Below are 25,048 nucleotides of genomic sequence, written 5' to 3'. Positions count from 1 at the left end.
CGGTTATAACACAGAGCCAAGTCCACCAACACTAGCAGGTTCAAAAACTGTACCAGGCACAACACAGCAACCCGAAACACCAGCACTTCAGGTTCCCCCTGTTTTACCTCTAATGCCGCCTTTTTTACCCAGAACACCTTCACTGCAGGTTCCACCAATTTTACCTGTAACACCGCCAACACTTAACATTCCACCAATTTTACCTGTGTCACCACCAACACTTAATATTCCACCAATTTTACCTGTGACACCACCAACACTCAACATTCCACCGTTTTTACCTTTTGCACCACCTTCATCACCCGAAACACCTACACTCAATTTTCCACCATTTTTACCTCTAACACCCCCTTCTTTACCGAGACCACCAGCAAATCCAGCTCCATATATTCTTCTCCCACCACCCTCTTTCCCAGAAACTCCAACACTTCCAGCTCCACTTTTACCCGTAACACCAATTCCATATCTGCAATCACCTCCAGCCTTTCCATTTCCATTTCCACCAATACAACCAGGATCACCAGCAGTACCAAGGCAAGATAACAAAAATGCATGCCCCAGAGATGTTCTCAAACTAGGAGTCTGCGGTGACATGCTTGGCAGAACAATGGGACCGCTTATCGGAAGCCCACCGAAGATGCCATGCTGCAGAATCATGGAAGGCCTTTTAGATTTTGAGGCTGCGGTTTGTCTTTGCAGTGCAATAAGAGCTAATGTAATGGGGACTGTCATGGACTTTCCTGTTGCCATAAGCCATGTCTTCAACAACTGCCAAAAGGACCTTCCTTCTGGCTTTGAATGCGAATAAATCAGTCACCATTTTGTTAATTCTCGAAGAGATCGATGATTATTGTGTAGTTCTCACTTCTCAGCTAGCTAAATCACTGCATCCTGTTATATTATATTTATCGAATATTGTTTGTCTTTTATCCTATTTGCTTTTTATCCTGCTAACATTTGTACTCGTGCTTCATTTTCCTAGATACTGGAGTATCATATCAGAACTCGCTACCGTACGTGCTAACAGAAATCATTGAAAATCGAACATGTTCGAAAGAGTATAACGGTGGTCATGAAAAATTAAAATTAATCAAACTAAGCATATATTTCAAACTCCTCGTATTTATTCAGAATAATTTGACTAATTTGAAAGTACCTGAACACGTTTATTTATTAAAAATTCTAATCAAATGTGTCAATAATGTATCTTATAATATGTAATATACATCATATAAACAATATTTATATTATTACAATATTCTATAAATGATTTTATTTTAATTATAATAAGTAATCAATTTAATATTTGTGAATTTTTATCATTCTTTATGAATTCAAATACAAATATATATAGAAATGAGTAATCTGATATCAAAGCCGAATCATATACGAGTCAAATACGGATTTTTATTTTAATTATTATATATTCCGTTTATATATCAAGAACATAACATGCCATGTGTAATTTGAATGCTAATAATTTTATTTGAAATTATAAACTCATATTAATAATATCAATCTCGTTTTTGCAATTTTAATTTTGGAGAAATTTTCAATTTTTTGTGACCCGTTTAAAATACTTTAATCATACGCCCGACAGTTTTTTTCAGAGAAACATATATTACAGTTTTTACATCTACGAGTAACGTAATGGCAACAACTCGGATCTCTGGCTGCCCTTTATTATTCCTTCTGCTTCTACTTCTCCTTTTCGTAACCGTCTTTCGATCACCGCCGTTCGCCGTCGCCGGAAATCTGTTGAAAGCCGGCGATGCGACATCTCGCAACCTGTTAATCACCGCAACTCAACGGAAACTCGACCGGGCGGCTCAAAACTGTACGGAAGCATCAACCAAGCTACAATGCTTGATGAACAGTAAGTGCCGGTGGTGTCAGAGCGAAGTTCTCGACGATACGTGTTTCACTAAGTCCGAAGCCTTCAGATTGCCTTCTCAGGTTTTCTCTTGCGAGTGATCTGTGTTTTTGTGATATTTAATCTGATTAATTTTGAAATTGATGAGTTGTTAGTGAGATCTGATTCGTGTAGTTATTGATTTCAATATGAATCGTTTAGTTGTAGGTTATTTCATAAAAAATGATTCAGTTTCAGTTAGTTAGTTAGTTCAGTTGATTCGGTTATATTTGTTGTTGTTCTGTAAGGTTTTATGTAAATTATTGAATGATTTTGCTGTTTTGTTAGGTTTATGAATATTGCGGTATGTTTAGATAACAATAGGCGGAGATGATTTAGATAAGAGTAAAGAATTACTGAATAATTGTATTTTTTTTTTGCTAAATTACTGAATAATTGTTATTTGTTCAATTTGGAGATTAGATGATGTTTAGGAAACCGAATGTGGAAATGAAATGATATGCTATGTATTTGGGAAGTGTGAGCATCTTTTATAACATTATTGTGACTTGGACGCAATGACGATTGACTAGGATATAGTTAATTTGTAACTTGAATTATTCGGATGGAGTGAGGAATGTGGTATATAGTTATTAATGAATCTACATTCTTGTGAATACCTTAACTGTGACTTTTTACATTTAGGTTTGGGTTAGATTTTACTCCCTAGTTTTTTATATATAGGTTGCCTGACTTTTTGGCACACACTTCTTAGTCTTTTGCCTGTAAAGTTAGAATCGTTTTTTTTTTAAGATTTTATTTTTTGTAAATTAATATGTGTAACGTTATCAATATTATAATCACAGAAAGAAGATTTTGAAAATAAATATTAATTACTATGTGGTCAAAGGATTTAGAAGTGACCCAAAAATTCAAGCAACTTGTACAAAAACATGCAGGAGGTACATGATTCAACTCTTTTACCCATTATGATTGATCTGCTTTTTGAAATTGAAGTGGTAGAGACATCCTTAGCTCTAGAAAAACTTTGGGTGGAGCTGTTTAGAAAAATCACTATCTTTAGACGACGTTGTTTTTTCTAGAATCGGTGCTCTCTAATTGGCCATAAGTTTATGGATCTCAGCCAGTGTTATTCAGAGAAGCAAGTGTGAAATCATTAGTTTTCAGTCAACAGTTTGTTACAAATTCTCATGAACACATGCTAGAGTCTCCTATTTAGATGTGTCAGTGTAGAGCGGATCAATCTAGACTATCTAGTTATATATAAGTTCTAGCTTCTTGTGTGGATTAATATACATCACTTTTAAAGTTAGATCTGCTAATGTTTTATGATTTTGTAGCTAATAGTTCTACTTGGTCAGTAGGTTTTGTAGCATATTGGCCCCCATTGCTGCTAGACAGTGCCTGCTCATGCTGATAGTTATATTCTGTCAGGCTTCTGTTCAACAGCGTACCTATGTCTTATGCAGGGTTTGAAAGATTGCTAAACTTGCATTTGACATTCATGGAATAGCTGGACATATATTAGAGCACAAACAATAAGCTTTTAAAAAACAATCAAAGAAATAAAAGAAAAGCAAATCTGGATTAAAACATGAGCTGAGTTGCGATTCGTTATAATTAAGATATGTAGTCTACATCAGTTACTGGGTCTAGGGAATAGTGATAGAATTTAGGAGGTTAATTTGCCAGATTTCTTGATGGAGATCGATCATGATGTGTTGCCGGAAAGCATTCAATGTTTGTACAAGTTGTGTATATATTGCTGGTAGACATTAATTTTATGCTAAAGACAGAATGAACTGGTGTAACCTATTGTCACATAGTTCCGGGTATCACCATAAAGCATTATCATATAATTGTTTGTTCGATGTTTTCTCTCTATATGTGGTAGCTAGTAGCGACTTTTACTTTTTAATATTTTTTTCATAATTTATTGAGTTTGATTGTGAGAAATGAGAATATCATGAACCTTTTTCCTGGATCAGTCCAAATTTTGATTTATATCTTTGCTCCTTTTTCCTAAAGCTTTGTAGTGGTATATTAATTTGTTTGGTCTCAGTATGGACACCAACTCTGATTCAAGGAAGCAATTTCATAGCAACGGAAAGAGTAGTTGGAGTATTAGTAGTAGGACTAAAATTATCTGTTGATCAAACCTTAGTCATCTTATCTGTGGTTGATACTGTGTTGGTGAGAATTATCTAGATTAAACCTTAGTCATCCTTAAGTATTATTAATATTGCAATGGTAAGAAATGTGTAGACAACCTAGTTATCTTTATGATTCTTAATTGTAGTTGATATTATGATGATGAGAACTTTCTAGATTAAGCCTGTGTGTCCTTGTTATCTTCAATTGTAGTTGATATTGTGATGATGTGAATTAGCTAGATTTACCTTGGTCATCTTAACTGTAGTTTGAGTGTAATTATTTCCTGAAATCCAATTAAATTTTACTTGTTTACTAAAAAGAGCTCATTATATTTTAATTTCAGCATTGTCCATTTCTCTTTTTTCCTTGAAAATTTCTCTATAGTGTGAATTTCAATGAAAGTGTGGTTTGTTTCAAGTGGTAAGTTTCTCTAAGCATGAATCATAAGTGGCTCTATACATTTAGTGCTTATTCTGCTGTACATAGTAATCACGTTGAGTGCTCTTGAACCACAATCTAGAAAAATCTATAGAATTGAGCTGCTTCTCTTGAAGTGGCTGGACTCTTGAGCTATTTTACCATGTAAAGGGGATTTAGGTATGCATAGTAGAGTTACCATACTGGAAACTCTGCCATTGTTCTTTTTAAAGATTAAGCCATTGTTATTAGTACTAAAATATTAAAAGCTAATCTGTAAATGTTATTTTATATTTTTCAAAAGTATCTATAAAATTTCAAAAGGTTTGCCTTTTCTTTTGATTTTGGTGTAGTTTATTATATTATACAGGAACAAAGGCCAAAATAGTATTATACAGGAATGTCTTTCAGACCCTGGCCATCTGAATTTGTTTTCTTTAGATTGGATTACTTTCTTCAAATATGCTTTTTAAATTTAATTTTATTTTTGGTGAATAGGATTGTATTAAAACCATTACTGGGCCTAGTCTATACATACACATCAACATCCAACAATTTGAACAGAACAGACCTTCCACTTAACATCAGTTGATTCAATCCATAACCTCCATGGCTCCATCTTCTATTCATTGAACCCTGTGGGCTGTGGCCCTGCCCAAGTCATTAGATTCTATCACACCAAGCAAAACGCCTGGAGGTGAAAACTTAAACTGCTGCTCCCACTAACCAGCTGCATGCATATCGTCCGATATTGTTATGAAACTCATTGTTCGAAGTTCGAATTCTATAGTGGAAATTGATCTAGCTAAATTTTACCAAAATCTGTGCCTTTGTTATAGGACTTGTAATCTTATTATCATAACCGTGGTACATTTCTCCTGCCAAACAAAAAAAAAAAAAAAGAAAAACCTATGGTACATTCCTGGCAAAAACAAAATTCTTGTTCTTGCAACAATTAAAAAGAAGAATATTATACAAGGGATATCAATGTCTACATATATATATATACGCATTCGTTTAATAATTTTCTCAATCTATTTACTTGTGACATCAGAGATTACATCTCATATATGCTCAAATAACCGTGTCAAAGGGAAGTAGGTAACATATTCTTACAATATTCAAATGTAGCCTCCTACTTCCTAATAAAATATATACCCCCATTTTAATACCAATTTTACGTAGAAAATTCAACAAATGAGCTCGTGATTAGTGGAATACATCCTAAATATATATTAACTTCCAAACAAACTGGGGATCCTAGGTGGAGCCACAAGATCAAAAGATCGTAGATAAAAAAAAACGGCCATGTTCTTTATTTTTACATCTAATGTCTGACTCAAGATGTGATTGTGATTCGGTTAAACAGGTCATCTGTTTAATTTCTGACTCTCGTGAATGGATATATATTATACCGGAAAGACGGCAAGTTATCACGAGAATCTTATCCAATTTAACCACTTAAAGGTAAAAATTATACCAATACTGATCAGAGCAGCCACCAATCAACAGTATTATCCCCTTTATTGAATTTTAACATGCTTTCCTTGATTCATGGGATCTTAGTCCCCCTCGTCAGTTCATGTGTTTCTTTCCTTATCTTTTCATCTTTTTCTACATGCGAAAGTATATGTAAACACTTCGCCCATAAAACAGGATATATATGTACACACACTTCATGCAACACTAGTCAAATAATGTTAAATGTACTTTGTGGATAAATTATGTGCAATACTCTACCTACTACAGCATGGAGTCCAAAGATGTACGGGGTCGTTTGGGTTAGCTTAAAAGAAGTGACTTTTTGCTTATAGTAAAGAAGTGGAGTAGAAGTGAGAAGTAAATAAGTTAATAAAGTGTTTGGAAAAGAAGCAGAAGCTGTGAGAGAGAAGCTAGCATTCTCAGCTTCTTAAAAGTGCTTCTACTTCTTTGCACAAACGGGTCAAGAGAAGCAGAAGTCAGAAGTAGCTTCTGCTTCTCTTGGCCAAACAGGCCCGTAATAAGTAAGAACTGTTGAATTTTGAACACCCTTGTTCTTTATATTAAATTATTAATTAATGTAACATTTTCTGTTTAACTTGACCTCGGCTCTTATAAAGCAATGACACTATATCAGCTTCAATGTAAAAAGGATCTGCATGAAAGTAATTTTAGTATTCTAAATCTCCTGCTCATAAATTTACTAAAAATATGGATGCATAATCTGACATGATGATGAGGAACTAGAAGAACTATCCTTTTGACCTGGTATTTGCAGGCGTGTTGAATTTGATATACTAAGTAGCTTCAGGCTTCATGCATGCGCATATATGCAATATATTGTGTGTATCTAAGCCTACACATAATAGTTTGTGGGTCGGTTGTATTGTGATTCCTCTTTACAAATTTCAAACACTAAGGAAATATAAGCTCCATAACTCCATTAATGTGATAGACTAGCAACAGGGTGTTTGCTCCAATATTGAAAACTTCAACTTAAGCCTAGTTATTGGAGTACTACTTAGTTGACACTTGCTATTTACAGCATGTATACCGTTATGAGCTTGTGGACTTGGGTCTATCTGCAAGCTCTCGCAGTCAACTACGAAAATTAGTACTCCCTCCGTCCCTTTTTACTTGTCCCTTTTGAAAAATTAACGCATCTTAAGAAAATGTTAGATGGATATCTTGTTTTCATACATATCCCTAATAAATGTAATGAATTAGATAGAGTTGTGTGTATATATATGCTAGTCAAATATTGGAAGTTGTTACATTTTGAAAAAACATACAAAAAGTTGCTTTGAAAAGAGAAGTGGACAAGTAATTCGGGACAAATTTTTTTTTCAAAAGGGACATGTAAAAAGGGACGGAGGGAGTAACTAATAAAGCTTTCATGTTTTCAACCCATAAATCTTCCAACTAACTTTGACCCCCCTACTTCCCTTTCTTGTCCCCTAAATTATTCTGCAGAGACGGTACATGTATATCATGTAGTATGCACTTGAAACTTGAAGCTTGTAAGTAGGGGTGACCTAGACGGATTAGTTAATCAAAGTTCCATTTTTTTTATTAAATGAGTCGATCCAAATCTAGTTGAGTTATTTATTTAAATAAATTAATTAATTAAACTTAAAATTGACTTGTATAATAAATAAGTTGGGTCGAGTATACTCGCGAACTTATCAAGAAGAGTTTAAACGAGCCGAACTGAGCATATTCGCTATCTCAACAAGTAACAAAAGAAATTATGATTTATAATAAATATATAAGAGAAATTAAATTTAATAAAAATTATACATAATTATAAAGAAGTTCAAATTTTGAGCTCTGTCCAAGTTTCCGAGCTCTAGCATATACTCAGCTCAACTCAGAACGATTTTATTTTTGTGTTCGAGCTCGGCGTATACAAGTCCTGAGTAGAGGCGATCTTATTAGTTATTAAAGGTATGATTTTTAAATATTAAATACTCCATAAATATTCAAGTCCCGGTACCTATGATTCATGTCCGGCCACTGTTTAGAGTATGATCCAATCTTTACATGCATCTTTCTCTTGTAAATTGGTGGGGGAAGAGTACAAAATTAGTTACAATTTAATCTGATCGCGGTGAAAATTAGAATCTGTATATATGAGCATGACGGAGAAATGAGATCATTTTTAACATAACATAGAAAAGAGTTGTTACATAGCTTGTGACATTGTCAATCTCAGTCGACCCCAGATCATTAATCATATATATTTAACATGACGATTCGGGATGCAATTAAAAGCTCCGAATTTTTATATTGTTATATATATTCCGTTCACGGCCATTAAAGAAGACTTTTATGGTGGCTACTGATCACTAGCAGGCTATTAAAACTCATCATTTTTGACCATCCAGACGATAGCTTCTTCAACTATGTAGTTAAATTCCGAGGACGTTTCTTCTCAATGCTGTATGTTCACATTGTTTTTCTCAGGAAATGGCATTTCTATATTCATGTGTATTTAATCAAAGATTTATTCTCAAACAAAATAGAATATCAATTTAATGGAAGTTTAACTTTTGTGATAAAATAATATGTACATTACTCCCTCCGTTTCAAATTACATGTCCATTTTCTAAAAATCATATAATTTAAGAAAAGTGAATTTTGGAAAAAAAAGTTTTGTATTAAGTCATTAATTGAAAATAATATGTTGTATATGGTTGATCTTGAAAATATAAATTAGAAAAATGCGAAGAAGAGTTGATTTTGAAAATATAAATTTACATTGGAGGTTGGAGTGAACAGGTATTTTGAAAAAAAATTTTTCTATAAAGTAGGTGTTTGGCAACCACTTTTAAGCCAGACTTCTCGGTTTATAAGTTAGAAGCACTTATTACCACTGTTTGTGTAAAAAGTCAAGAAGCACTTATAAAAAGTTAGGAATGCTGGCTTTTGTTTCTGAACTTCTACTTATTTCCCAAACACTTTAATCACTTATAAGTCTTATCTTGCTTCTAACTTCTATTCCACTTATTTATTTTAAACAAGAAGCACTTATTTTAAATTTACCCAAACGGTCCCAAAATGTACATGTATTTTGAAACTGAGAAAAATAGAATAAACTTTGAAGACTTGAATACTTGATAGGATAGGATCATGGGTTGATCAGGCACATGCACCAATATTGGGCTCTGATTTTATTAATGTTTAAGTTTTCTCGTGCTCACAAGACTAAAGAATCGATTAATATCCTGTACATAAATTTTAAGAGCTGAGGTAATTTGTAACAATCCTTATTTTGATCTTGCACTTGTAAGTGTGATGTCTTGTTCTTTTTCTTCCCGCAAGAGTACTATGATGCCCTGTTTGGAGTGGTGGTCTTCGTTAAAGACTTTAAGTCGCAAGAGAACAAAACAGTTCATTCCAGAGCTTACATGCAATATACTCTTCCGATTTTTAATGAAGCTTATAAAAAAATTATAACACTCCGCTACTTAAAACAAAAGACATAATTTATGACATATATAAATGAGATGGACATGATTAGACATAATTTATGAAACACATGAGCAGCATGGACGGATTTAGGAAGAGGCACGGGGGACACGTGTCCACTTAATTTTTTTAAAAACCATTTTAAAGTTTACAAAATTATAAAATTATCCCCAAAAAATTTAGAAATATATATGTGTTTTCTGAAAATTTGCTTCGTGCTCTCTAATATTTGTATGTTAGATCCGCCCCTGCACATGATATCGACATGATTTAACATAATTTGATACTTGAGTTGATTTAAAAAATTTGCACTAAAAACACTGCCAATGAAAAATGGAGGAGCGTAAATTGGTACACATATTAAATCCACCGCTGAAAGATATGATGAACAAAGGAGTATGTAATTCCGGTGGGTGGTTGGAATCAAATCCTAATGAATACATGCATCATGGTCATCTCCAGCTTACGTTGTTAATGACTCCGCTAGATTGTCCCCTCATTTCAACGATACCTAGTGGTGTTGAGATTAGGAATTTCACATTTACTCCTCCGAATGCCTACTCTGTGAATTGTGATATGGAGCATTAAACTACAAGATATTTTTTATTTGATGACCGGGCCGAATTGATTTTCGACAATCTTTACTGCCATACCACCATCAAATTATGGTTTTTAACGAATACCTTTCTTTTTCATCCGATCAATAAAAATTATCTTTTATCATTGTATATATTTATCTAGGAACTTTGTAAAAAAAACTTTAACTATATAGTCAAAAATGTGTGATAATGTCTTAGGGTCTGTTCGGGAGTGCTGTTAAAAATTGATGTGCTGTCAGAAAAAATGCTGGTTAAAAAAATGCTGTTGTAAAAATCAGATAATTGTTTGGTAATTTTTTTGATATTTGTTTATTTTGAGTTATAACATAAAAAATTAATTTTTTGATGAATTTTGATAGTAAAATTTGTAACTGCTTCTTGCAAAAGCTGAAAACAACTTTTTTCAAAAGTATGGAAGGACCTACTTTTTCTAAAAGTAGCTTTTCAGCTAAAAGCTGTGAACTCATATGTGGTACACATCAAGATGATTATGATGAATTGATTCCAAACATTAATATTAGAGAGAGGAACAGTGCTGGATGAGTAAGAATTGATTACACAAGAAGAGGAGGTAGTCAAATGATGACATATCTTTCTCATTTATTTGCAAAGGTCAAAACAATCTCAACTTTCCTCCAACCCCTCTTATCAAATCCCCATTCTTGGCTTTCTTTCTTTGCAGATCATGTATAAATACATCACTTCTCATTCTTCATATTCTCCATCCCATTCCCATTCTTCTCTCTATGTAAACAAACACACACACACACAAACAAAATTTAACAAAGAGAAACAAGAGCGATGGCAGAAGGAAGCACAAATGGACACCATGAGGGACTCTCTCTACCTGTAAAAGATGGTGACACGAATCGCCATGCTTCTTCCTCTATTTTAACCATACAATTTATGCAGAAGGTTAGTTCTTTAATTTCTTCATTCATTCTCTGCTTTTCATTTCTCCTTCTGCTTCTCTGTTTTTATCCATATCAATATTCATATAGCCGAAATATTTGAATACATTAACAACATATGAAAAACACTGTATTTTCTTAATCATTAGTTAACATGCAAAAGATGATTACTACTACTATTTCTTAATCATTTCTTAATCAAGACTAAATCATTCTGTTAATCATGAGTATAAAAGCGCAGTTGATTGCTGAGTTGCTGGGAACATATTTTGTGATATTTGCCGGGGAGGCCGCAGTGACGGTTAATCTGGCGGAGGGCAAGGTGGTGACACTCCCCGGGATCTCGATAGTCTGGGGACTTGCCGTCATGGTTATGGTTTATTCTGTTGGCCATATCTCTGGAGCTCATTTCAATCCTGCTGTCACCATTGCTTTTGCCTCTTGCAAAAGGTTCCCATTGAAACAGGTGATCATTAAAAACTATAAGCCTTATAGCTTGAGGCTGAGGATTTAGTCATGTTGTTTGTTGAGAATTGTTTAAACTGTGATTAAAGTATTCTCCCTGGTTTCTCTAGAATTTGGTGAGCTGATTAGTTGTAGCTTAAATTTCAAACCTAGGTACCCCCTTATATCATTGCTCAAGTAGCTGGATCCACTCTAGCTAGCGGAACTCTAAGACTAATATTTAACGGGAAGCAAGATGAATTTCCTGGCACCCTCCCATCAGGATCGGATCTCCAATCCTTTGTCCTGGAGTTTGTCATCACATTCTACCTAATGTTTGTCATATCTGGCGTCGCCACTGACAATCGAGCTGTAAGTCCATCTCTTTCACCTCCCCTCGTCGTAATCACAGATTTTCCAGACTAACCTCAAGGGCACGTTTATTCTATTGTGTGTCGATAGGTCTATTCTACCTCTACCGGATACACTAAAATAATAACTGTTATATTCTAAATTTTTGAAGTTATTATAAAGTAAAAGCCTGATATGAGTCTACCATACTATATATTCTATATTATGGTTTCTTCTAAGCTTATAAAATGTGATCTGTAATGACAAAGACATAATTGGACTGATTCATGTAAACACACTGGTTTTATAATTGTTAATGCAGATTGGTGAACTAGCTGGGCTTGCTGTTGGAGCTACCATTCTGGTTAATGTCATGATTGCAGGGTATAAGTCCCCACCATCAATCTTTCATTTTCGATATCTTTTACCAATATTTATACACAGACATCACTAGTAGTATTATATAGACAAAGTGCATTAATATGAAATTAAGAGGGCTGTTATATCTTGTTGCAGGCCAATATCAGGTGCATCAATGAATCCAGCCAGGAGTCTGGGGCCAGCAATAGTAGCCAACCAATACAGAGGGATTTGGGTTTACATGGTTGGTCCTATAGCAGGGGCCGTCGCGGGTGCATGGGTTTACAATATTATTAGATTTACAAACAAGCCCTTGCGAGAGATCACCAAGAGTGCCTCTTTTCTTAGATCCTCGCCCCGTTCTTGATCCACTTGTATTACTATGACTTTACAGGGATAATTATTCTACTCGGCTTTGCAATTTCATATATAGATGTAATTATGTTCCGTTTAAAGGTAGAGTACATTTAAACAGTTGTGTTTTTCTTAGTATCATGCTCGAATTGGTCGAATATACAAATAACATAATAATGAACCTTACAACTGATCTGTATAATAAATCGCGCAGTTGATATAACATGTAAACAAAGCATGATAACCTTTCTACTTTTGCAATTGTAAGACCATAGAACCAAAACAAGTCTGCAACAGAGTACTCCCTCTGTCTCTCTCATTTCTTTACAGTTTTTTCACACTGCTCGACACGCATTTTAAGGTGCATATAAAACATAGTTGTATAACTTATTTTTTAAAATTTTCTTTTTTGTATAAAAATTTAAACATCAAATTTTTATTCAGAAGAAAAAAAAATTCAAAATAATTTATCAAACTACGTTTTACGAGAACATTAGAATGCGTGCCGAGTCCTCGTCCCCCAATGTAAACAAATGAGGGGACCGAAGGGAGTATCAGAAAGACAGATAATGCTCCTGATGATAATTTTTGTCAATATTTTTAATTAAAGCATACAAGGAGGATAATTATTAGTTACCTAGTGAATTCGCGGGTGATGACTCACTCGAGATGATTTTTTTAGGATAAAAACATTTTTGTGCATGACAGATAACTTAAATGTTAGAAAAAAATAATATATAAAAAAAAATAGAAAGAACTTACCTTGGTATTGTATTTATCTTTCCGAGTCCTTCCAAGTATTTGAATGTTTCAGTGAACTCCAGTATCCATCATGCCTCTCACTGTCGAAGTATATATTTACAAAATGGTGTACTGTATATATGTAAAGAATGGGGTAAATACCTACGAAATCTCTAACTATATCTTTTCCTCCGATACCAAGATAAGTACAGATAATTTCTTAAATAATATTAAACTCAAAATTTTAACCAAAAATTGATTAGTTAATACATAAATTGAATATATAAAATTGCAAAGGAGATAAATAACGAGAAACAAAATAAAAAAAGTTATCTTTGTTTTACCGTGTGGAACAACTTGCAACCATGCTATTCTCTCCTTAAAATTGATCTTCTCTATACTTTACCCTTTGTATTGTGCCATTCCATCAGATCTATTGTAATCTTCTTCTCAATATTTATAACCAGTGCTGGCCAAATGAGTGGTTTTGAACCGGACCGCCTTGAAATTCGATGAAGGAGCAGGTTTGAATAGATTCGGCCGAAATCGTTAAAAATAATGAATTGAATCTGAGTCGTCAAGTTGAAAACTAGAACCGGGCCGCTAATTTTTGTGAATTGTTCGACCCGCGAATCAACTCGGGTCACGCGCCTGCTGTTCTTTGCACCGCAACGGCTAGCTGCCCTCCCAATTACGGATCTATGACCTCCGCTCAGTGCTTTTGCAGTACCAACGGCTACATAGTCGTTTGTATTTGCAGCAACAGTGGCTAGCCGGCTACTACTATAGCTCCCTCCAGTCCTTACCTCATATTCTTCTTCACCACTCATTCTCTCATCTCAAGTCTCAGGTGGCGTTTGTTTGCAAAAAGCAAAAACTGATTCTAGTTTCTATTTTTCTTGACACATTTGTGTAAAGAAACGAAAGTATTTTCAAAAAGCTGAGAATGGTACTTCACTCACAAAATTCGGCTTCACTTATTTATTTGTAACTTCCACTCCACTTCTTTACTATAAGTAAGAAGTTATTTTTTTTAAGTTAACCGAAACCTCTTCTCAATTTTCTCACTAGCATCTGTCGACACTCGAAATTATATATTTTTATCTGGTTTTTATTTTTTTCTTTAGTTAAATTTATATGTATTTGAAATAAAATGATAATGGAAGAAGGCAGAAGCGAACGAGTTCGATGCTACCCCTAAAAATCCAAACAAGATACGTATTGCAATTTTGTTAACGATACAAGACAAGATATCTCCTGCTGGGTTAGTTATAATTATTGACTAATCTGTACATGCAAGAAATTAGTAAAATTTGTTCAACCTTAAAAATCATATGTTATTAATATTTGAGATTGATAAAATAAAATATATCAGTTTAATATAGTAATAAATGATGTGTAATCTTCTTAAAAATTTCTTATAGACATGTAGAGATTCGATGGAGTGAGAGTTATTCAAGAAGTCTTACTATACTTCTTATTCTTGGTATGACAACCAAGGATTTTTATGGAGTGAGAATTAAATTTTATATTAATATAAATTTTGATAATGATATTGATATGAACTTTTTGTTATTTAAATTCGAAAATATTATAAAATTTTTGTAAAGTTATTCTATAAGTTATATTTTTTGAATTAAAAAAGTGAAATAAATAATTGTGTTGAGGAATAGTCGTGACTCGTGACCAACATATTTAAGGCCCGGTCATCTGATTTTTTTTTTCTTGGATCATGGATTACTTTCTGAATTTCAAATATGCTTCGTAATTTCAATTAGTATATTTTTGGTAAATAGGATTGTATTAAAACCATTACTGGGCCTAGCCCTATACATGGCACATCAATATCCTACAATTTGAAAAAATAGACCTTCCACTTAACACAGTTGGGCCAATCCATAACATCCGTCTTCCATTCGTTGAACCTTGCGGGCCCTGCCCAAGTCATTGGATTCTACGATTACCAAAAATTCAAAACACCTGAAGCAAAACGCCTGAAAGTGAAAACTGAAGCTACCAATTTAAAGTCAACAACCATGCTTGCGTTCCAGATTTAATAGTTGACCTCGGTGCTAAATGTTTTCGATTTATTGAAAATTTTGCAGGTTTCAAATAAATTTACTAAAAGTAGCCAAACATAAAAACCACAAATAAATAGTGGAAATTGATCTGGCTAATTTTACCAAAATCTGTGCCTTTGTTAGGACTTGTAATCCTATTATCTCAGCTGTGGTACATAAAGAAGAATATTATTCAATAGATATTAATATTTACACATATATATACACATTTGTTTAATAATTTTCTCAATCTATTTACATGTGACATAAGAGATTACATCTCATGTATGCTTAAACAACCAGAGAGTCAGAGGGAAGTAGGTAGGTATCATATTCTTACAATATTTAAATGTAGCCTACAACTTCCAAATAAAATATTTAGTTGATTTATCAAAAAAAATATCGGTTTTTCTAGTGTGTATTCAAACACTAAAACCACTTTTTAGACTTTTTTATTGAACTAACCAGTTTAAATTTGTTTTTTTAAAACGGTATTTCTAATGTGTGCCCAAGGGCACACAATAAGCACTAACTCTCATGAAAATGGTTTCATTTGATTGGTGGAATTGGTGTAAATGCAGGGGCCATCAACATTTATTATCCATCCACCAATCAAAAACTAGTATTCTCATGAGAGTTAGTGACTATTGTGTGCTCATGGGTACACCATAGAAAATTCGTTTTTAAAAAACAACCGGTTTCTTTTTGCTTTTTCAAAACTAACCTTCATTGGAGTTTGGACAACGCATAAGTCGCCCCTGTGTTTTTTTCCCGGCATGGATCGCCCTATACACTAGGGATGAGCAAAACCGAACCAAAAACCGAAACCAAAACCGAAACCGCAAAAACCGGACAAAACTGAACCATTAAAAACCGAACCAATTAGAAACCAAACCGAATAAAAACCGAACCAATAATATGGTTACGGTTTGGTTTTAAATTTTTTAAAACCGAATACAAACCGAACCGAACCAAATTAAATTTAATTATATAAATTTATACAAATATATATAATAATTATTATTATATAAATTATATAAATTGTTCAAAAGATATAAAGATTCAGGGGATTCTTGGACCTTGTACGTCTCTGGAAAAGGTTGGTTTCTGCAACTTTTTGGAAGCTGATATTTTCATATTTTGTATTGCTGCATTGCTGCATTACTGAAACTGGACACCAGTAAGTACCTAATGGTATTCCAGGGGCATGTGCAAATTTTTAGTTTTACTTCTTTAGTAATTATTATTTGTAAAATGGCTATGTGGTCAGAATATGTTCATACAATGATACAACATACAAGTGACCAAGTGTGCTATGCTGTGCCTGGTGTTACTAGTGTAGTATTATACATTTTGAATTAAAAACTTTATCTCAAGCCATTTTATGATTAAAAATTTATGAGTATATAATTTAATTTAATTTAATTTAATTTGGTTTGAAGACCGAAACCGAACCATTATAAACCGAAACCGTAACTAGAAACCGAAACCAAACCGATGGTGTTTGGTATGGTTTTGGTTTTTGATTTTAGAAACCGAATAAATATGGTTACGGTTTGGTTTCCGATCGAAATCGAACCAAACCGAACCACGCTCATCCCTACTATACACGGTAACACGGGCGACCCTTCCTCTTCCTGCTCGTTTTAAAAAATTGGGAAAGTACATGGAATGATACAGGAAAGTCCCGTTGTGTTTTTTGATTTGTTTGTGTAATCTTGTGTTTTTGATTTGTTTGTGTAAATCTTTGAATAGATTTGAGAATAGCCACACTCTGCTCATGAGTCATGTGAGTTGCTACTGATTTGTTTTAAAAATATTTGTAAAATAATAACAATAATATTATGACAATATTATTTATAAATACTATTACAATTATATTTGTAAATTCTGATTATAACAATAATATTTGTAAATTCTTATTATAATAATATCATTTTACAATATTTTCTTTTAAAAAATATTTACTTTTTTTTCCGATTTCGTTTATTATGTTAACCCTAGTAAATATAATTCAAATATTTAATATTTTTAAATATTAAAAAATAATATTTGTAAAAATTATAAAACTCTGTTTTACAAAAATAAATACATATCAAACAGTAGAACCAAATATAAAATTGAATAAAAGCTATAATTAACTCTCTTTGTGGTGGAAATTATACAATCTTTATATATGAGCGTGACAGTGATATGAGTTCATTTTCACCGTAACATATGAAAAAGTTATTACATAGTTTGTAAAAATTGTAAACCTCAGCCGACCCAAAATCATTAATTATGTACGTGTATATATATACATGGAGTATTATTTTATAAATAACTATTTATATAAAATCTATATATGTATGTATTATATTCTGTATAGTCTTATTCTGCTATAAAAATTAAAAACCCAATTATAATATCACTAGTTTCTAAAATAAATATCACTAATTCTCCACCTTCCCGGCTCCACTTCTGCATATGCCACCATCATCCACCTTCCCGGCTCCACTTCTGCATACGCCACCACCTCCAACCTCTACCTCAGTGCCCTCAGAACAAAACATCACCCTCTTGTCAGGAAAAGAAAAAAAACAAGATCACTTGCAGGTGCAAAATCTAAAAAAGAACTGTGACAAATAACCTCAGCTCTTACTAGGATATTAATCGATTTTTTACTCCTGTGAACACGAGATCTAAAAATGAATGAAATCAGCGGAATGATCAGGATCATGTTGAACTAGAAACTAAAATACATGGTTTAGCCATAACAGGGAATGCAAAGCTTCCCTACATAAAACAAAACACATAATTTATGAAACACCGACATAATCCAACATAAAATATGAAACACATGATTCAACATAATATGCGATATTTTTCCGGCTTTAAACTTTTTGCACTGAAAACACTGGCAATACAAAGAAGAGCATCATTGGAACACATATTTAATCCACCGCTGATAGATATGATGAACAGAGAATTCGGGCAGTAGTTGGAATCAAATTTCAATCAACGCATGCATCATGGTCATCTCCAGCTTACGTTGTCAAATGACTCCGCTAGATTGTCCACTCTTTTTCACATTTACTCGACTACTCTATGATATGGAGCATTAAGCTATTAGATATTTTTGATTTTGTAGTGTTGTCTGCTCAAAATTATATTTTAATTTTTTAAATAACATCACAAATAAATGGCTAATAGATGGTTGATGTGAATAACAGGTGTACCGTTGTTATTACATGAGTAATCATATATTGTCAATTTTTGATAACAAGATTTGAAAGTATTTTTTGAGATACATAGTATTTTTCTTTGATTTGATGCTTTCTAACTCGTCAGGGACAGATTGATTCAAGAATCAACATGAAATAGATATACTTGTGACCTTATCTTTATACCGCCTGTGTTTTGAAATATATGTTGTTTGAAATTTTTGACACATATTTTTATTTTTTGTTTGCATACTTAAATTCGTTATTGTTTTAAAAAAAATTGAATTAAAATATGATTAATATTATAGTTTATAAAAAATTTAAAAGATAATAATTTTAACTAGATCGTCAAATAAATTCATGAAAAAAGTCAAATAACTTAAAAAATTAGTATTTTAATTCAATACGAAGAGAATACACGTTAAGATTTTTAAAAGTCTACTTAATTAGAATATAAGATATGTAACTCAGATCTTCAAAAGTCCACTTAGTTAAAAATATATGAAATGTAAAACAGAAACAATTATAGAAAATTTCGTGGACTTAGTGCAGAATGACTAAGAACATGGGTTCCTAAATTTTTGTTTAGATGATAATATAATCTTAGTATTTAGTCCATTTAATATCTTGATAATTTCAACTGTACTCTTCATATTTGTTTTCTTTTTATATTACTTTAATATTATTTGGAAAAAATATTATACATTTTCACAGCGGAGGAGACTCTAAAATTTTAAAGAACCAATAAATAGAAATATATTGGAATATTAATTTTTTATATATTCTCTAAATTGAAATTTAAAATAGAGTTTGTTTCAAGAACTGTCTTGGAGCATGCTCTTATTGATTAGACAAGAAGAGGGGTAGTTAGATGATGACATATCTTTCACATTTATCTGCAAATGTCAAACAATCTCAGCTTTCCCTCTGCCCTCTTATCAAATCCCCATATTTGGCTTTCTTTCTTTGCAGAGCATGTATAAATACATCACTTCTCATTCTTCATATTCTTCATCCCATTCTTCGCTTTATGCAAAGAAAAAAACACACACACACGCACACAAAATTTGATAAAGAGAAACAAGAGCGATGGCAGAAGGAAGCACAAATGGACACCATGAGGGTCTCTCTCTGCATGTAAATGATAGTGACACAAATCACCGTGCTTTTTCCTCTATTTTAAGCTTACCATTTATGCAGAAGGTTAGTTCTTTACTTGATTAATTCTTTATCTAAATAAATATAGTGGATTGATTTTATCTGAGTTATTTAAGCTAGTTAAAGTCTTGAGTAGCCGAAATAATATTTGAATTCATTAACAACATATGAAAAACACTTTATTTTCTGAACATCATCTAGCTGCTAGAGATATGAAGTAGCTAACATGCAAAAGATGATGACTACTACTATTTCATAATCATGACTAATTAATCATTCTGTTAATCATTTATATATCCATTGTATAATAAATGATCTAATGATCTTCTGTTTCGCTCATAAACCTTTTGCACCATGACATATTACCTACCTAATGATTGGTGTGTGTGTGTGTGTGAGAATTCGCAGTTGATTGCTGAGTTGCTGGGAACATATTTTGTGATATTTTCCGGGCAGGCAGCAGTGATGATTAATTTGGCGGAGGGCAACTTGGTGACACTCCCCGGGATTTCAATAGTCTGGGGACTTGCGGTCATGGTTATGATTTACTCTGTTGGCCATATCTCTGGAGCTCATTTTAATCCTGCTGTCACCATTGCTTTTGCCTCTTGCAAAAGGTTTCCATGGAAAGAGGTGATCATTATGTAATTGAGCTACTATATATACACCTATTTTTATAGTTTGAAGCTGAGGATTTAGTCAGTTTGTTTGTTAAGAATTGTGTAAACTGTACTCAAGTATTCTACTTGGTTTCTCTAGAATTTGGTAAGCTGATTACTTATAGCTTAAGGTTTCAAACCTAGGTTCCCCCTTATATCATGGCTCAAGTAGCTGGATCCACTCTAGCCAGCGGAACTCTACGGCTAATATTTAACGGGAAGCAAGATGTTTTTCCAGGCACCCTTCCATCAGGATCGGATCTCCAATCCTTTGTCCTGGAGTTTGTCATCACATTCTACCTAATGTTTGTCATATCTGGCGTCGCCACTGACAATCGAGCTGTAAGTCCATCTCGTAATCACAGATTTTCCAGACTAACCGGAGGGGATGTGTATTCTATTGTGTGTCGATAGGTCTATACTCTACCTCTGCAGGATTCACTAGAATAATAACGGTCAAGAGCATCTCCAACAATGCTCCTAAATCATTCTTTAAAAAATAATATAAAAGGAGGAAAACTTCAGAGTTGTGACTATTTTCAAAAAGTTGATCATAAATTCTCAAAAAAATGGCCCAATTTTGGTGCCGCTTTAAACATGTGGCTCTCCTTACTGACATTTAACGAGAGCCACATTTTTAAAAAGCGGAGCCAAAGTTTGGCCACCATTCTGAGAATTTGGAACTCATTTTTATCCCTATGTTCGTTACTCTCATAACGACAGCCACATTTTTAAAAAAACGGAGCCAAAGTTTGGCCACCTTTCTGAGAATTTGGAATTCTGGCCAATTTTTTGAAAATTGGTTTAAAGTTTAGCCACAACTTTGAAGTTTACTCTATAAAAGGTGGCTCCTAGTGAGTTAATACAATAAAAAACGTGGGAATCTTTATACTTAGCTCTTTGTTCATATTTTATATTTATTTAATATGAATGAGAGGAAAAGTTTAACTAAAAGAGAGGAAATGTTGGAAGGAAATTAATATTATATTCATAAATAATAAGTTAAGAGCTGCTAGATGCTTTTTAAAAAAGAGGAAAGAGAGAGGCTTTTTATAAATTTTTGAAGAGCCCATTGGAACATTAATTCTTGATTTGCTTTTTAAACTTAGAGTTAAGAACTTCTTTGAAGAGTCTATTATTCACTTATCTCTCATTCTCTCTCCAACTTTCCTCTCAAATAATAATAAAATATGAATAAAAAGTAGTATAAAGAATAGGATTAAAGTTGTCGCAATATTCAAAGCATCTCTAATTGGGCTCCTAAACCACTCTTTAAAAAAAATACTTCATCTATCCCTCTCAATTTTTTTACAGTTTTTTCAGTACTTGACAAGTATTTTAAGGCGCATATAAGACATAGTTTCGTAATTTATTTTTGATTTTTTTTGTATAAAAGTTTAAATATCAAATTTTATTCTGAAGAAAAAAGTATTCAGAATAATTTATGAAACTATGTTTTGAGGGAGTAATATAATATATGACTCCTAAAAGCATCTCCAACCATGAAAAGTCTTAAGCTAACAAACGAGTTGGCATACCAAAAATAAAAATTATACCCAACCGTTTGAAAAAATGACACTACAACCATACATATCCGTTATTTATAATTTTAGCCAACCTACTATGGATGATTATATTTGTCGAATCTCTACATGTCTGTATATAAGAAATTGGTAGGAAGACTACACATCATTTATTCCCATATTGAATTGATATATTCTATTTTAACAATCTAAAATATTAATAACATACTATTTTTAAATTATAGCGAACCAATATAGTCAATACCACTGAAGCACAATGTCTTACAGATTTATCAAATTTTACATAATATATCTCGCAGGTCCAATTTACCCAATGCCATTGGGGATGCTCTTAGAGCATCCCATCATAAAAAAACCCTTAGCTAAAAAGTGAGTTGGCATATCAAAAATAAAAAATATAGTCAACCTCTTGAAAAAAATCACATTCCAACCATACCCATCCTTTGTATGTAATTTTAGCCAACTTCCATGAATGATATATTTTTGAATCACTATAAGCCTGAAGAGAATCTGTATGAAGATTACACATCATTTATTACCATATTGAACTGATATATACTATTTTAACAATCTAAAATATTAACAACATACTAGTTTTAAATTATAGTCAATCAGTATAGTCAATACCAAGCCTATTCTTTATACTTGCCTCTATATATATTTTATATTATTTGAAAGAAAGATTAGGGCTGGCAATTTGTGATATCGGTTCGGCTTGACAATCGCGAGTCAGAAATTTGACCCAACCGGAACCCAACTCGAAATTTTAATGGGTCAAAATACTCGACCAGAATCCGACCCTACTACCCGCGGATAACCCGAAACCGACCCATAATATTTATTACAAATATATTTTTAAATAATAAATAATACAATTTTAATTTAAATAAATTAATTTTTATTGAATTAAATTATCTTTGTTAACCTTAACTAATAGATATTATAAAAATAATATAAATATATGTATATTATATAAATACGTATGATTTTTATATTATATTTTCATTTTCGGGTAAGTTTGGGTAACCTTGAAAATGATCCGCTTTTTTTTTTCGGGTTGATTTTGGGTCAACCTGTATTCGACCGAATCCGAAAAACTCTAACCCGAATTTGTACTTTACGGGTCGAATTCGTGTCAGGTTGTTGGGTCGGGTCTGATATTACCACTCCTAAGAAAGATTAGAAATATAAGTGAATAAAATTAGAGGGAAGTGAATATTATATTCAATAATAGTAAGTTGACCACAAAACTCTAGATGCTTTTCTTTTTTGCTAAGTACCTCGATGTCCTTTAAAAGAGAGGAGACTCTTATAATTTTTAAGAGCCACTATGAGCCATTGATCACTATTTCTTCAGGTGCATTTTAAATTTAAAAGTAAGAGTTTGTTTGAAGATCCTGTCGAAGATGCTCTTATATTTTAAATTTTTGAAGATATTATAAAATAAGAGCCTCATGTAAGTCTACCATAGTGTATATATTTTATATTGTGGTTTCTTCTAAGCTTATAAAATATAATCTGTAATGACAAAGACATGATTGGACTAATTCATGTAAACATACTGGTTTTATAATTGTTAATGCAGATTGGTGAACTCGCCGGGCTTGCTGTTGGAGCTACCATTTTGGTTAATGTCATGACTGTAGGGTATCAGTCCCCAACATCAATCTTTCAGTTTCGTTATCTTTTACTTAAATTTATACACAGACATCAGCAGTAGTATTATTTGGACAAAGCATGACTGGTGCATTAATATGATATTAATTAAAAGGGCTGTTGTATATTGTGCAGGCCAATATCAGGTGCATCAATGAATCCAGCCAGGAGTCTGGGGCCAGCAATAGTAGCCAACAGATACACAGGGATTTGGATTTACATGGTCGGTCCTATAGCAGGTGCCGTCGCGGGTGCATGGGTTTACAATATTATGAGATTTACAAACAAGCCCTTGCGAGAGATCACCAAGAATGCCTCTTTTCTTAGATCCTCGCCGCGTTCTTGATCCACTTGTATTACTATGACTTTACAAGGATAATTATTATAGTCACCAAGATGTAAATGATTGGCATGTTCCGTTCAAAGGTAGAATACTGTGTTTCTCATAAGACCATGCTGGAATTAGTCAATTACAGTAAAAACTCTATAAATTAATAATGTCGGGACCGGAAAAATTTATTAATTTAGAGAGTTATTAATTTATCGATAAATTAATAATTATTAATTTAAAGGGTTTTTAACCGATTATACTGTACATACCAAACAAAAAAGCATATTGTATATAAATTAATATACCAAACAAAAAGGCAAATTAGTCTACGCCTTTAAGAATTACATTGCAGGGAAGTTTGGGACTCAATGTAAATTAGTAATTATTGTGTTCATATGTATTGGAAATCAATAACGAATTTTAAAGTACTGTACCACAAATGTAAACAAGAGAATAAATGTGTTCAATATATTCTTAAACAAGTTTGGCATATATATAAATTACATGAATACTTTAGAGTATTCGAACCATATTTCACAGGATGGCTTCTCATATAAAGGGTGTTGCGAAATTTAAAAAGAAAACAGATAACTATTGAATCATATTTCAATAGAGTGTAATATATTTTTTTTCAGTTTCTATGAATTATTAATTTATGATTTTCTTGGGACCGAAAATTATAAAGGGATTTTCCAAAAAATTATTATCTTATCATTTTATTGAGTTTTTCAATTTTTTACATTGGCCCAAGTCGGGACCAGACAAATTTATTATTTTAGAGAATTTATTAATTTACCGAATATTAATTTAAAGAGTTTCTACTGTATACCAATAATATAAACTGAACCTTACAGCTGATCTGTATAATAATAACCTTTCTACTTTTGCAATTGTAAGATCATAGAACCAAAACAGTCTGCAACAGAGCATCAGATAATGCTCCTAGATAATGCTCCTGACGATCATATTTGTCAATAATTTTATTAAAAAAGCATACAAGGGACGATAATTATTATTCTTTGTGTCCGTACACTGATTTTAATTAGCATGCATATACTTACATAGTGAATTAGCAGGCAATGACTGACTCTTGATCAGCTGCGAGCAGTTCGCCACCAGTATCAGGTAAAGTTTGATTTATGACAAACCAAATGAACTCTCCTTACCTGGAACAAAATTCTTGATAGTTCATCAATCTGTTAGGCCAACTATATGGTAAGAGTACATACTTCACCACAGTTGCTGCAAGGAGTAGTGTGCAAGTCAATCCAACAAATATAATG

General features: G+C 32.7%; 3 protein-coding genes and 1 long non-coding RNA gene across 7 annotated transcripts; 2 read left to right on the top strand and 2 right to left on the bottom strand.

The window, feature by feature from the left end:
- Nucleotides 1–87: 87 nt before the first annotated feature.
- Nucleotides 88–750, bottom strand: LOC108223838 (uncharacterized). Its single transcript, XM_017398279.1, has one exon. The coding sequence runs from the start codon at nt 748–750 to the stop codon at nt 88–90; it is 663 nt and encodes a 220-aa protein (XP_017253768.1).
- Nucleotides 751–10,463: 9,713 nt separating this feature from the next.
- Nucleotides 10,464–14,116, bottom strand: LOC108205419 (uncharacterized). 2 transcript variants are annotated; one of them, XR_001803976.2, is made up of 4 exons: nt 13,499–14,116; nt 13,176–13,286; nt 10,841–10,964; nt 10,464–10,737 (listed from the first exon to the last, which is right to left on the bottom strand). It is a non-coding gene; the product is annotated as an uncharacterized LOC108205419 (long non-coding RNA). The 2 variants fall into 2 exon arrangements; XR_001803977.2 differs by having other exon boundaries at nt 13,176–13,255; nt 13,499–14,115.
- On the top strand, nt 10,632–12,549 carry LOC108205418 (aquaporin NIP1-1). The gene is made up of 5 exons (XM_017375368.2): nt 10,632–10,908; nt 11,146–11,370; nt 11,523–11,720; nt 12,022–12,083; nt 12,216–12,549. The coding sequence occupies exons 1-5, from the start codon at nt 10,795–10,797 to the stop codon at nt 12,424–12,426; spliced, it is 810 nt and encodes a 269-aa protein (XP_017230857.1). The 5' UTR covers nt 10,632–10,794; the 3' UTR covers nt 12,427–12,549.
- A 5,180-nt stretch (nt 14,117–19,296) lies between the features above and the next one.
- On the top strand, nt 19,297–23,883 carry LOC108197245 (aquaporin NIP1-1). Of its 3 annotated transcripts, none has more exons than XM_064085846.1 (5): nt 19,297–19,620; nt 19,984–20,208; nt 20,379–20,576; nt 23,364–23,452; nt 23,570–23,883. In XM_064085846.1, the coding sequence occupies exons 1-5, from the start codon at nt 19,507–19,509 to the stop codon at nt 23,778–23,780; spliced, it is 837 nt and encodes a 278-aa protein (XP_063941916.1). In that variant the 5' UTR covers nt 19,297–19,506; the 3' UTR covers nt 23,781–23,883. The 3 variants fall into 3 exon arrangements, with proteins under 3 accessions (XP_063941916.1, XP_063941917.1, XP_017220302.1); XM_064085847.1 differs by having other exon boundaries at nt 19,298–19,620; nt 23,364–23,420; XM_017364813.2 differs by having other exon boundaries at nt 19,300–19,620; nt 23,364–23,425.
- The last annotated feature ends 1,165 nt before the right edge of the window (nt 23,884–25,048 follow it).

This window comes from Daucus carota, chromosome 1, assembly GCF_001625215.2.
Source record: "Daucus carota subsp. sativus chromosome 1, DH1 v3.0, whole genome shotgun sequence".
Taxonomy (NCBI): domain Eukaryota; kingdom Viridiplantae; phylum Streptophyta; class Magnoliopsida; order Apiales; family Apiaceae; genus Daucus; species Daucus carota.
Note: the sequence above shows the minus strand (reverse complement) of the source record. Positions and strands in the feature narration are given on the sequence as shown.